This window comes from Rana temporaria, chromosome 1 (assembly GCF_905171775.1).
Source record: "Rana temporaria chromosome 1, aRanTem1.1, whole genome shotgun sequence".
NCBI lineage: Eukaryota > Metazoa > Chordata > Amphibia > Anura > Ranidae > Rana > Rana temporaria.
The window spans coordinates 265032795-265048129 of NC_053489.1; the positions used below are offsets into that span (position 1 = coordinate 265032795).

At 42.0% G+C, this 15335-nt stretch overlaps 1 protein-coding gene across 1 annotated transcript in view; it reads right to left on the reverse strand.

Moving 5' to 3' along the window:
• Positions 1–15335, reverse strand: part of LRRC2 (leucine rich repeat containing 2) — a 270174-nt gene that overhangs the window by 67256 nt on the left and 187583 nt on the right. The window contains exon 5 of the mRNA XM_040355283.1: positions 8755–8891. Within this exon, the coding sequence (XP_040211217.1) occupies positions 8755–8891 (137 nt within the window). The remainder of the gene's footprint in view (positions 1–8754; positions 8892–15335) is intronic.

Sequence of the window (15335 nt, forward strand, 5' to 3'; positions counted from 1 at the left end):
TGGACTCCTTTCAGGGAGCTATATTGCTTGCTCTGTTCAAGATCATTACTGTGCAACCACCTGTTAGGATCAGATTCAAATTTGGCAAAAGTTCTCCAAAAAAGCAGCCCTCCAACATTCTGAACTTTGGAAGACAGATGGAATGAGATAGTAGAGATCGAGACTGACACGCACAGTGAAGCACAAAGATATTAAAGAACAGCTTGAAAACAGCAGAAAGATGACGAGCAATAATACTGGACAGATTAAATAAGTCTTCCTTGTAAGTCAACACAAATTTATTTCAGATACAGTAATTAGGTTCCTCATTATTTTATTGGCACTGCTGTCAATATAATATATTATTTTATATAGATATGACCTTTAGTGTGAAGCCAGCCTTGGAATGCAGCTTCAGATTTGGAGGATAAAGTCATTTAAGGGTACCCTAAAGATATCAAATTATGGGTGTATTGTGCAGAGGAAGATGCTGGTCTTTTTTTTTGGCAACATTCATGTAAGATGAGGGGTCACCTGTGGTTACCTGCGATCGCCTGTAAGTTCACACTTCTGTTTTGCTATCTTTTCTCTGGGTGCGAGGAGTCCTACGATCGATCGGATAATCAGCAAGACACTAACACGAGTATCATTTAGCAAGATTACAATTTATTTCCGGGATTCAGCTGGTTTTATTAAAAATCTGAGGTACACCTCCTGGGACGTATCTCTCCGTGGACCAGCCAATCAAGTTACAACTTCTTACAGTATATATTTTATACCAAAATTGTTCACATAAAACTTTAATACCATATTAGTAAGGTTTCTTAAAATACACAATTTGCTCAGAGATATTACTCATCAGCAAAAAATAAAATATCTTCTGACCATTGTCTCACACTATTTCTATAATTGTATAAAACTTGTTAATAAGCTTTGTTAATAAAACCTATGGGCCGAATTCTCAAAAAAGCTGCCTAACTTAACTTTCAGCAGTTAAGTTACACAGGCGTTAAATTTCTACCTAAGTGCCCGATCCACAAAGCACTTACCTAGAAATTACACGCCGTGTAACCTAAGTGCCTCCGTCGCAAGGCGGTCGTCTGCTCGAGGGGGCGATTCCTATTCAAATGAGGCGCGCTCCCGCGCCGGACGTTCGGCGCATGCGTGTGACGTCATTTTTCCCGACGTGCATCGCGCGAACGTACTTTACGCCGGGCTTTGTGGATCGCGGCGGGACAATAAAGTTGCGTCGGGTAAAAAAAAAAATACGCGCCGGGAAAAAAAATTCGAAATTTAAAAAAAAACGCGGCGATCGAAAAAAAGGTTTGTTTTTACAAGGTCTGAACAGTTTAGGCCTTGTAAAAACATTCCTAATTTTACGTATGCAAAACGTAACTTACGCAGAAAACACAAAGCTAAAAAGCTTTGTGGATCTGCCTAAGTACTCATTTGCATACGCAAAGCGGCATTTCGACTCGAAATGCCCCCAGCGGCGGATGCGGTACTGCATCCTAAGATCCGACAGTGTAAGTCTATTACAGATGTCGGATCTTCTGACTATCTTTGGAAAAATCCTTCTGAGGATCGTTTCCAAAGATAGCCACAGGGATACGCAGGCTGAACAGCAGTTCCGCCTGCGTATCTCCTTTGAAGATTTGGCCCTATATGTCTATAACATTTTAGCCAGTATTTCACACTTTGAAAAGAATGTTTCACACATTCTGCAAATTGCAAGCCTTTAAGTTTCCTGTAATATAAGCCTTTTTGCCTTTGTTTCACAAGCTGAGAAAGAACGGAATTTGTAATATGACAGTTTAAAAAGAATTTCAAGTTTGATAGGAAAATAAAGGCTATTACCCCCCTGTTCTTATTGCCTATATGAGACCAGACCACCCAAAAGGGGTAACCCCATTTTCCTATCAATTCAGGATGTCAATATTTGTATATAATTATAATTAGTTGTAATTATAGATATATAATAGATGCATATAATAATAGGTTATAATTTGTTGCAATATAAGGTGCATTACTTTCCACTATCTCCACTTTTTTCAGATGAGTGGCTAATCTGGTGTAGTGTTCAGCTTTATTCCATTCATTATTAATGCAAATTGTAAACTAAGATGTAGACTAGGATAAAGGTGGAGTAGGATTGATGTGAACGTAGACACCTTCCCTCCTGTCCTAATCTGCATAGAGTGGTGCATTTATACTGAGAAGGGCCCTGCAATCATGTTACCCCAATATCATCTTACCAGGGTTGGTGATGATGTCTTGGTCAGCAATGTTATCTTTACACCAATCTCCCCCTGCAGTTCTTGCAAGGGAACCTACTAGGGTTGGATGTGGACCCAGGTGACTGTCACTTTGATCTCAAGGGCCATCCCGCAAAATGTGTCAGAAAGTGACATCAAATGCCGGAAGTGATTTCATACGCACTGGAAGTGCAGCGGCAGCCATCTTGGAAGTGTTTGAATGTTTTTTTGTTTTTTTTTCATCTATCTTTTGTAAGTACATAAAGGATTGAGTAAATGTTTTTTTAATTGGATTTTACTACACTATGGCCCTTTATTAATCTATTTTGTATGGGCATCCTGTAATATATATTTTTCTGGATAGTAGTTAAAGAAATGCATTGTGAAAGACGAGTTGGCAGTGTTCATATGAGACCAGGGGCGGACTGACCATTAGGGCGCTTGGACACTGCCTGAGGGCCCCATCAGGGTTGCCAGCCTCAGTAAAACCAGGGACAGTATGTAAAAATCTGTGTTTTTTTACATCTGTCCCTGAAATGTCCCTTACCAACATCCTTTTGGTCTAAAAATCCCAAGATTATAGCTGCCCTGCCTCTCCAGTACCTTTTCAGTGTGTGTATTCTGTGTGTGTATATTGTGTGTGTATACTGTGTATGTATACTGTCTGTGTGTGTGTATTCTGTTTGGCCCCATAATCTATTGCCTGGGGGCTTCATAATCTCCTATTGTCTGGGGGCCCCATAATCTCCTATTGCCCGGGACCCCATAATCTCCTATTGTCTGGGGGCCCCATAATCTCCTATTATCTGGGGGCCTCATAATCTCCTATTACCCGGGGACCCCATAATCTCCTATTGCCCAGGGGCCCCATAATCTCCTATTACCCGGGGGGCCCATAATCTCCTATTGCCCAGGGGCCCCATAAGTTGTCAGTCCACCCCTGTATGAGACATGATAAAGAATCCTGAAGGTAAGGGTAGATAATAAGGTGTTGTATGAGGAAGCACTTTTTGGTGACATATGACACTGTTTTATATATTCTAGATGTGAGCTGAGCACATATAACACTTTATTTTTATGATATTGGGTTGAACATACTACACTGTATCTTTTTTTTTTTTTTTTTAGAGCATTATCAGTGGATGTGAAGATTGCAGCTTTGAATTTAACCTGTGATATAAGGATAAAGAAAAACAGGGGGCCAGATTCACAAAAGAGATACGACGGCGTATCTCCTGATACGCCGTCGTATCTCTGAGATACGATTGTCGTATCTATGCGGCTGATTCATAGAATCAGTTACGCATAGATAGCCCTAAGATCCGACAGGTGTAACTGTGTTACACCGTCGGATCTTAGGATGCAATTCTAGGCCGGCCGCTAGGTGGCGATTCCATTGCGGTCAGCGTAGAATATGCAAATGACTAGTTACGCCGATTCACGAACGTCCGCTTTGCCCGTCGATCTAAATTTACGTCGTTACCGTAGAGATGCGTCGCGTAAAACTAAGGGTGCCCTCTAGGTGGTGTAACCCATGTTAAGTATGGCCGTCGTTCCCGCGTCGAAATTTTAAATTTCACGTCGTTTGCGTAAGTCGTCCGTGAACGGTGCTGGACGCCATTTACGTTAACGTCAAAACCAATGACGTCCTTGCGACGTCATTTAGCGCAATGCACGTCGGGTAATTTTACGGACGGAGCATGCGCAGTACGTTCGGCGCGGGAACACGCCTAATTTAAATGGTGCCCGCCCCATTTTAATTAGGCGGGCTTGCGCCGAGCGGATTTACGCTACGCCGCTGCAAGTTTACAGGTAAGTGCTTTGTGAATCAGGCACTTACGCTGTAAACTTGCGGCGGTGTAACGTAAATGGGATATGTTACGCCGCCGCAGCGTAACGTAGTTCTATGTGAATCTGGCCCAGGATGCACATTTATTTTTGGAAAATTATCCAGGAATTGAGAGGGGACATTCAATTAACTGTTTTGTGGACTAATTTTATTTCTAGAGTTCTGGGTGAGGGTAGGCAGACTGTATCCAACAGCTGGGGATATAAAATTTTCTAGGGAATTTGCTCTAGAAAATGTAAATGTATACCAACATATTTATAACTTAGGAAAAGGTGTGTAATTTATCTTTACTGGACCTGCCACTATGATTGAATTAGGTTTTGGTAAAAAATGAATACATTCTGTTTACTACTTTTCTATATATGTGATATAAATATCTTGTAGCAGTATTAATTCAGATGTTGTTTTGATGAAGAAAAATAAGCAAGAGCCACAGCAGAATTTCCAATTTCCAGAATTAGATAGTATATGAATGGAGAAGACCTATCACTTAATAACTACCAGGATAAGAATTCAAGGAGAAACTGAAAATGTGGCTGTAATTCAGTCAACGATCTCTGACGGCATCATAAAGGTTTACGAGACCATCAGAACTGTGAGACTGAACTGTACTTCCAGTCATCAATCTCTCCTTCTCTCAATGGCATTTTTTTTATGGAAGATGCAGAGCAGGTCTAGGATTTTAAGCTTGTAAAATTTTTATTGAGGAATTGTAAGAAAGAAAAGGGATTTTACAACATAAAATTGGTAAGTAGAGAAAAGAGGGACTTGTTTTATGATGCCATGTGATACCTAACCTGTCGAAATGTAGCCTATTAAGGGCTTTGTGTCCATGGTATTTTAAACTATATTAGTTGGAGATGCAAAATAAGCATGCACTTACAGCATAGATCATTTCCAATGCATGGCATTAAAGTGGATGTAAACCCACTCTCATCCTTTCTAAACTACTGCCATAGTGTTGATCTATGAGGATATACATACCTCCTGCATGTATCCTTACCTGTCAAATGTCTCCCCTCTATTTGTTATAAGAACTGAAAAACTGCAGATTCTGTGGGTGGATCTGTTGTCTGGAGCTCGGTGTGTGGAGTCGTGATGTCAGTAGACTCCCCACCCTCCTCTACACTCCCTTTGTCAACATGCATTTTTTTCTGTGTATTCCTTACACTGAATTCTGCTATAATCACTAACATCCAGTCAAAATCCAGAAAAGTAAATACATGACTTCAGAAAAGGAGTGGGGGTGGGAATTAAAAAATAATGCCTGTCTCCAGGCTAGTGCATGAGATATGTAAATAACCTGTCATTCACAGCAAGGGGGCGGAACGGACTAAGGGTTTTCTCTGTAAGTCTTTTTTATCTCACTGAACAATAAAAGATGATTGCTCAGAGCTGGATTAACTCTGTGTGGCAAGACTGGGCACAGATGATAGGAAATCCTATACATCAAAAAAAAAAATTAAAACATTTTGGGTTTACATCCACTTTAAGGATTTCTTTAGTTGAAAACACAGACCCAGAAACATGTTTGATTCTCTTGTTAAACTGTTTAACAGTAACACCTGTAAGAGTTCTTAGCATTATGACATTATGAAACTCTTGGCAAAAATATTTTTTTATTTTATGTTTCTTAAAGTGACAACCAGCATTATCAACTTGGCATCACTAAGGAACACAGGACAGACAAAGGCGAAATACTTGAATAAAAACAATTACACATTTTGGCTTTTCAATCATGTATTCAAGAAAAATATTAATAGATATAATGGTGTGCCGTGGAAAAGGGTCCTCAGAAGCTGGTATTGTCCTCTAGCAGAAATGACTTCTTGTAAGCGCCCACCCATGCCTGATATCAGTGACTATTTTGAGCACTGCTCCATGTAAAATGTCTTCAGTTACAAGATGTTTGTGGCTTTGCTTGTATGAACTGCCCATATCAAATACCTCTACAACATTTCAATGAGATTGAAAACAAGGTTTGGCTAGACCAGTCTGCAACCCTTCATCTCTTTTTGGTGAGCCAATGATTGGTGGATTTACTTTGGATAATTATCGGGTTGAAAGAATCATGTCCAACTCAGCTTCAGCTTTTTTATTTTCAGAATAATTTTACTGCAAGCTTCCCAAGCCCTGAAGAAGCAAAGCAACCCCAGGTCACAACATTTCCACCACAATGCTTTACATTAGGAATTAGGGGCCAGATTCACATAGAACTGCGGCGGCGTAACGTATCGTAGATACGTTACACCGCCGCAAGTTTTCATAGCAAGTGCCTGATTCACAAAGCACTTGCGATGAAAACTACGCTGGCAGCCTCCGGCGCAAGGCGGGCCAATTCAAATGGGCGTGTGCCATTTAAATTAGGCGCGCTCCCGCGCCGGACCTACTGCGCATGCTCCGTTTCGCAATTCCCGTCGTGCTTTGCGCGCCGTGATGTCATTTTTTCGAACAGCGACGCGCGTAGCGTACTTCCGTATTCCCGGACGTGTTACGCAAACGATGTTAAATTTTAAATTTCGACGCGGGAACGACGGCCATACTTTAGACAGCAATACGATTGCTGACTAAAGTTAGGGCACCCAAAACGACGACTAACTTTGCGACGGGAAACTAGACTAGCGGCGACGTAGCGAACGCTAAAATCCGTCGTGGATCGCCGTAACTCCTAATTTGCATACCCGACACTGGTTTACGACGCAAACTCCCCACATCGGCGGCCGCGGTGCTGCATCCTAAGATCCGACAGTGTAAAACAATTACACCTGTCGGATCTTATGGATATCTATGCGTAACTGATTCTATGAATCAGTCGCATAGATAGAAACAGAGATACGATGGCGTATCAGGAGATATGCCGTCGTATCCCTTTTGTGAATCTGGCCGTTTATTCTTATCCTGAAATGCTGTCTTCAGTTTGCCGTATATAGGTCGACTTTTCCAAAAAACATTTTCTTTGATTTATAACTCCACAGCACATTGGTCCAGGTGGAAAACAGTGGTCTTGTTTTATTGTTTTATTAATTTATTGACAGCAGAGGCCTTTACTGACAAATCCCACTGTGAGATTTTGGGGAGACTATTCTTAGTCAGTTAGCTCTTAAGGTAAATTTACTGGTCCATTTCTATCATTTGAAATCTGTACTACTTTTAGATTATTATTCTTTCAGTGTAATGATTGTTTTCAAATAGTTTGATGATCTTTTTAAATCACGCTCATAGGTATCCACAAACTTATTTTTGAGGGCTTTAAAGAGTTTTCTTTAGTCTTGGCATGATGTCATCATGCCAAGACTAAAGAAAACTCTGTCAGCACTCCTCAAAAGCAAACATCCAAGAGATCTGAGTTTTAAGTAAGACATGTTCCACTTGCATACTTCTTTTAGGGTTCTTTTACACAGGTGCTCTCTACTTTGTTCAGTAGGGGATCCATGAGCAGATCCCCTGCTGAAGTGGAGAAAAACAGGATGGTAATTACTTTTGTGACACCTGTTCCTGTTCAGTTTTTGAGTACATTTTGACAACGGACTGCAGTGGACCTCTGTTGAAACTATGGGCTACTGGATGTAAAATTACTTTTTTTTGTTTACATCAGGCTACCACTGGTCCATCACATTTAGATCTAGAAAAACAGAAAAGGATGGTGCCGTTATTCTATGGACATGGATGGATTTGTAGGTAGGCCCTAAAGTCTGTTTACATCCAACTGTCTATAGACCGATATAAAACTAAAAAATCGACACGTGGACCTTGTGCAAGTGGTCTAGGTAGGTACTGATCATTCTGAAATGTCTTCTTCTAGTTTCATCAATTTGAAGGTGAATGTAAGAGCGTACCTAACATTTTCCATATGACAAGGCTGCATTTTTGGTAACTTAGATTATGAGAATGAATACACCATATAATTTAACCTTTATGTGTAGGTGCTGTTTGAATGAAGATCTAATGTTTGCTTGTTCAATAATACTATTTATTAGGGCTGCGGAAATTAACGATTAATTCCTCAATTGATCGTTAATTTCTTTGATCGATCAAAATATTTTTGATCGAGTACGAGATCCGCGGATTGAGCTCTGCGGTCTCACCTATAGGAAAGGCCGCGGCTTCGGCCTAGCTCCGGAGCCACGGCCGTCTTGGTACACCCGGCTGCAGCCAATTAGCGGCGCGCTGACGTCATCGTATGCTGCCTGGGAGATGCGGACATTTCGGGGGAGATGTGGACATTGCGGTGAGATGTGGAGATTACTGGGGAAACTGTGGAGATTCCTGGAGGAGAAGTGGACATTACTGGAGGAGATGTGGACATTACTGGGGGAGATGTGGACATTACTGGGGGAGATGTGGACATTACTGCGAGAGATGTGGACATTACTGGGGGAGATGTGGACATTACTGGGGGAGATGTGGACATTGCTGGGGGAGATGTGGACATTACTGGGGAAATGTGTATATTACGGGGGAGATGTGGACATTATGGGGGGGATGTGTGGACATTACGGTTATAATTAATCGAAAATGGTGCGTAGTAAATATTGTGATAATACCTTTTGGTTGTCCTTGTATGATCTATACACCAGCACTGATTTCCCTGTAAATCAGGTCCATTGCAGTTTCTATGGTTAGTTTATGCAACTACACACATAACAAAAAGGAAATAAGTATTTATCCTACCTCAAAGGGCAATTCTGTGAGGTGTAAATTCCCAGATACATCCAGTCTCTCAAGGTTTTCGCAATCTCCAAGTTCTGCAGGAACCTCTTTAAGATAATTAAAAGCAACGTTGAGTTCTCTCAAATGTCTCAGACAACCTGTTAAAAATAAAATATGCACATAATTAAGACAGTTATACTTAAATATTTCTACTCCCAAAAGTAAATATTTCTACTTATTTAAAGTTAGATCCACTATTACTACTTCAATAGATTTTTAAAATATTAATTTGCTTTATATTTTGAATAATTATAAGCACTATGCATATTTATTTTTGTGCACTGCAGAAAAAATTCAGTGTCTGCATTTTCACATATAATATATTTTTGATAAAGGAAAGTGATAGTGTCAGTGAAAACAAAAGCACACCAGATGTACATATTATAGAAGCACGTGCAAAGGAGTATTCCAAGTGTCCAGAATCCTCTCTGAATGTTGTGGAGATCTGCTATTTTGCTGGGTACTGACTTGCAACCTTTTTCTGCACAGTATACATATGTAATCATAGGCGTGTGCAGCCTATTGCATTAGAGTGTGCACCCCAAAGCTCAAACACACTACCGATTGCTCACTGTGTTCATTCAGAAAGGGAAGGGGTCAGTAAATTACATATTTACTGGCCCCTTCCCCTATTCATCCTAAAACATTGCCACAGCAACAGCCGCCAGGAAAGGGGAGGATGAAGCAAGCAGCGGTGCGGGGGGAAGGAGGGGAGCTAGGGCCATAGGGGGAATCTATGCTGCACAGGGTGATTAGGATGTGCCTGCGCACACCTGGCAAACCCTGTGTGCAAGTTTTTTATTTATGGTACTGTATTTTGTTTTTTTAAAGAATGAATTCACACACAAGTTTGGAAACAGAACCTTTTATCATTTTCCTTTCTTCTTTTGTGCCCTGAGGACTATACTTGGTTTCTTAACTGACTGCAAGTTTAAATTTACTGCCTGGTAGCTGGTAAAGATATCTGCCAAGGTCTTCAAACACAATAGTTACGTAAAAGAAAAAACAGTAATTCCTTTAGATGTGTATGCTTCTAGATTGCAGCTTCTTACACAACATCCCAACAATACTATGTTAAATCACAGTCTGTCCCTATTGTAATATACTAAAATACATTTAAACATACCTTTTTAAAACAAAATTAACCATTTGGGCTATATAAATTGAACACATGAAAGAAACTGAAATTTTCATCCAAACAGCATGAATTTTATTATCAAGACAACTAGCATAACAAAAAAAAAAAAAGATGAGCATAACAACTAACAATGCAGCATTCTGGAAAATGTAAAAGGTATACTTATAGTGATTAATACACGTCTCATTTTTGTTCAGTGAAAGTGTAATTTTCTGCTCAGTAAGAGAACAGTTTTTGGATTCTCTCATTATATTCACCCTTAATTTACTCACTAAATAGCAGTTATTTTTCATTGTAAAATATTTCCTCTGGATTAAAAAACCAAGTGAAATGTACTCTATCCTTTGTGTTGTAGTTAGTGTGCTGCAGTTTCCCACAGTGCTAAAGAATGTTAGAACAGCATGCAAGTTCCATCAGTGCGGCATGAGTGCAGTCTAACCAAGATCACAGAAACCTGTTCAATCATATCTGCTATTAAGTGCGTGGACCAGTGAAACAGCAGGATAATGTACTTCCTCTCACAGTGCAGAGATAAATAGGTCCAACTCAGTTAATATCCAATATACCAAAATATTGGATTTAATAGTAAGAAATACATAATGGCACATTTTATTAATATATGTAATCTTAAAGGCAATCAAATGCATATTTTTAAATATCAAGCTTTTATGTAACATATGGGAACTGACTAAATAGTTTACATAAACAAGTATAATTTTTTAAGCATTTAACATTTTTATAGTTATTTTCTTAAGAAACAAATGTATTATTGAGTCCTATATATGTACAGTATAAAAAATGATTGGGAAAAGTCACCAGAACACTGTAATACCTCCACAGATGGATGTATTACATCACCAATCTTGTCTCCAAACATATCCCAAATCGTCCTCTCCGCTCTTCTCAAGACCTCCTACTGTCAAGCTCTCTCGTCTCCTCCTCCCATGCTCGTCTCCAGGATTTCTCCAGAGCCTCTCCCATCCTCTGGAACTCACTACCTCAACCTGTCTGGCTGTCCCCTACTCTTGCTACCTTCAGGTGATCCCTGAAAACTCACCTCTTCAGGGAAGCCTATCACGTCTCCAACTAATCTTTTACCACTTCCATCAGCTCATTCCCCACAGTTACAGCCTTTTGTACCACCTGCCCCACCCTATTAGATTGGAATCTCTTCTGAGCAGGGCCCACTGAATCCTCTTGTATTTTATTGTATTGTAACTGTATTGTCTCCCTTTTATATTGTAAAGCGCTGCGTAAACTGTTGGCGCTATATAAATCCTGTATAATAATAATAATAATAATAATAATAATAATAATAATGTATTCCATCACAGAAAAAAGTGTGACATTTTAGGGTCACTATGGGACCTTTCGTTCATCATGGCATTAGTGACAAAATTTAGATGACACTTGTGTCAGGACTGTCCCACACAATAGATTCAACTCACAAAATAACACTGCAAGATAAAGAGTCTTTAAAAAAAATCTTCTAAACATGGAGTGTGAAAAATCTGGTTTCTATGCAGAGACCAATCAGATTCCATTTTTTTTTCAAAGCTTAAAGTGGAGGTTCACACAAAAAGTGAACCTCTGCTTTTTGGATCCCTCCCCCCTCCGGTGTCACATTTGACACCTTTCAGGGGGGTGCAGATACCTGTCTGAGACAGGTATTTGCACCACTTCCGGGTTCGGTTCCCCGCGGGAAATCCAGCCTGGCACGTCATCCCCCCGCTGTCTTCTGGGAAACACTGTTCCCAGGAGAGGGCGGGGACCAGTGACGGCGCGCCGCGATCCTCGCGCATGCGCAGTAGGGAATCGGGCAGTGAAGTCGCAATGCTTCACTTCCTGATTCCCTCACTGAGGATGGTGGCGGAAGCAGGACCGATCGATTGCTCAGCCTCGGCTGCTGACATCGCGGGTGCGCTGGACAGGTAAGTGTCCATTTTTTAAAGTCAGCAGCTGCCGTATTTGTAGCTGCTGGCTTTTAAAAAAAAATTCGGCCGAACCTCCGCTTTAATTGAACAAACTGAAGTTAGAAGCTGATTGACTACCATGCACAGCTGCACCAGGTTTTGCAATCTCCAGTTTTAGTAAATCCACCCCACGGTCCAATGAGCCCTAAAAATTTGTGATTTGGATGAAAGTGAAATGAGCCTCATGGCTTTTTCACATGGATGATGTATTACGTCGTAGGCCTCGTACACACAACCGTTTTCCTCGACAGAATCCATCAAGAAACTTGGTGGCAGAGCTTTTTTGCCCAGGAAAACGGTCGTGTGTATGTTTTTCATCGAGAAAACTGTCGTGGAACTCGATGAGAAAAAAAGAGAACAAGTTCTCTTTTTCCTCGTCGGGAGTCTCAATTTCCTTGTCGTGTTCCTCGTCGGGCTGGTTTTCGACGAGAAACACGTTCGTGTGTATGCTTAGAAACCCGCACATGCTCAGAAGGGTGGCGCCAGTGGAATCAAACTTCCCCTTTATAGTGCCATCGTATTATTATTATTATTATTATTATACAGGATTTATATAGCGCCAACAGTTTACGCAGCGCTTTACAACATCAGGGAAGACATTTAGTTACAGTACAATTTAATACAGGAATGATCAGAGGGCCCTGCTCGTTAGAGCTTACAATCTAGAAGGGAGGGTGAAGTGGAACAGAGGGTAGTAGATGTGGGGGGTGATCAGGTGGGCAAAGTTAAAATACAGTTGTTAGATGTGGGTAGGATAGGCTTCTCTGAAGAGGAGGGTTTTCAGGGATCCTCGAAAAGCTGAAAGAGAAGGAGATAGACGGATAGTTTGGGGTAAGGAGTTCCATAGGCTTGGAGAGGCTCTGGAAAAGTCCTGTAGACGAGCATGGGAAGAGGTGATGAGAGAGCTAGAGAGCAGGAGGTCTTGAGAAGAACGAAGAGAGCGATTAGGTTGGTATTTGGAGACAAGGTCAGTGATGTAGCAGGGGGCAGAATTGTGGATGGCTTTGTAGGTTGTAGTTAGTATTTTGAATTTAATTCGTTGGGCGAGCGGAAGCCAGTGGAGGGATTGACAGAGAGGAGTAGCAGAGACAGAGCGGTTGGTAAGGTGGATAAGTCTGGCCGCGGCATTCATGATAGATTGAAGGGGGGTTAGAGTATGCAGCGGTAAGCCAACGAGAAGGGAATTGCAGTAATCAAGGCGAGAGATGACCAGGGAGTGAATTAAGAGCTTTGTGGCATCATTGGTTAGAAAGGGGCGTATTTTGGAGATGTTGCGGAGGTTGAGGCGGCAAGATTTGGACAGTGATTGAACGTGAGGCTTAAAGGAGAGTTCAGAGTCCAGGACTACACCTAGGACCTTGGCATGTGGGGATGGGCTGATAGTTGTGCCATCAATATTGACAGAGAGATCAGGGGAAGAGGCACGTGGGGGAGGGAAAATGATAAGTTTGGTTTTGGATAGGTTGAGTTTAAGGAAATGACGTGACATCCAAAGTGATATATCTGATAGTAAATTAGTGATACGTGAGGAAAATGAAGGAGTGAGTTGAGGGGTAGAGAAATAGATTTGAGTGTCATCAGCGTAGAGGTGGTATTGGAAGCCATGGGAGGCTATCAGCTGACCCAGGGAGGAGGTGTAGATTGAAAATAGGAGGGGTCCAAGAACAGAACCTTGGGGGACCCCAACAGAGAATGGTAGAGGAGAGGAGGAAGTAGAGTTGTAAGTAACGCTGAAGGTGCGGTTGGATAAGTAGGTAGAGAACCAGCGAAGAGTAAAGTCACAGAGACCAAAGGTGTGGAGTTTTTTGAGGAGGAGTGGGTGGTCAACCGTATCGAAGGCGGCAGAGAGGTCCAGGAGTAGGAGCACAGAATAGTGTCCTTTAGTTTTGGCCGTTAGTATATCATTTGTTAGTTTTAGGAGAGCAGTTTCAGTGGAATGTTGAGGACGAAATCCAGACTGAAGGGGATCAAGAAGGTTATTGTCAGCAAGGTGGACGCTCAGTCGGTTGTAGACTAGACGTTCAAGGAGTTTGGATAAAAAGGGGAGCAAGGAGATGGGGCGTAGGTTGTCAAGATTGGATGGGTCCAGTGAGGGCTTTTTAAGTATGGGGCTGACTAGTGCATGTTTCAAAGAGTTAGGGAAGATGCCAGAAGAGAGGGAGAGATTGAAGATGTGGGTAAGAGAGTGTAGAATAGAGTAAGAGGGTGAACGTAGCATTTGTGAGGGAACAGGATCCAGAGCGCAGGTGGTAAGATGGACATTGGTTAGTAATTTAGCGACCTCCTCTGTAGTGGTGGGGTTGAACGAGGGAAGTAGTGACTGTACCTGTGTGCATGAGGTGTGAGGTGTGGAGGATGTCTGAACAGTAGAGATCTCCTTGCGAATAGTATCAATCTTCTGTTGGAAGTGATTGGCAATCTCCTGGGCGTTGATTGAGTTAGTGGGTGGAGGCAGTGGAGGATGAAGGAGAGAGTTGAAGGTAGAGAAGAGTTGACGGGGACGGGATGATAGGTTTTTAATGAGGGTGATGAAGTAGGTCTGCTTGGCAGCGAGGAGGCTGGAATTGTATTTTTGGAGGGCAGATTTATACTGGACGAAGTCTTCCTGGGACTTAGTCTTGCGCCACTGGCGCTCGAGAGCACAGTTGTGTTTTTTCAGACTTCTAGTATCATCAGTTTGCCAGGGTTGAAGGGGGCGGGGCCTTATTCTGCGTGTGGTGAGGGGGGCCAGTCTGTCCAGTGATGCTAGAAGTGAAGTGTTGTAGACAGAAGTGGCTAGGTCGGTGCAGGACAGGGGTGCAATTTTGTCATAGAGGTGGTCAGTCACAGAGTGTAGAAGAGAAGGGTTGATATGCTGCAGGTTTCTACGAGTGACTGTTAGGTATTTGGAGGAAGAGGAGACGGAGGAGAGGGAGAGCGTGAAATTAATAAGGTGGTGATCAGAGAGGGGGTAAGGATCGATGGAGAGGTTGCATGGAGTGCATAGGTGGGAAAAGACAAGGTCAAGAGTATTGCCTTCAGAGTGAGTAGGAGCATGTATCCATTGCTTCAGGTCAAAAGAGGAGGTTAGACTGAGAAGTTTGGAAGTTGCAGGAGTGTTAGCATTAGTAGGGATGTTGAAGTCGCCAAGAATAATTGTGGGGATTTCAGAAGAGAGAAAGTAGGGTAGCCAGGCAGAGAAGTCATCAAGAAAGGAGGATACTGGACCGGGGGGGCGGTAGATTACAGCTATCCTTAGAGAAACTGGGGAGAAGAGACGAATGCAATGCGCCTCAAATGAGGAGAGTGACAGAGAGGGAGGTGGGTGAAGTACCTGAAAGGTGCTATGTGGGGCTAAAAGGATTCCAACACCCCCTCCTTTGCGTCCACTGGGTCTGGGGGAGTGAGTCCAAAGAAGACCACCGTGGGATAGAGCAGCAGAAGACGCAGTG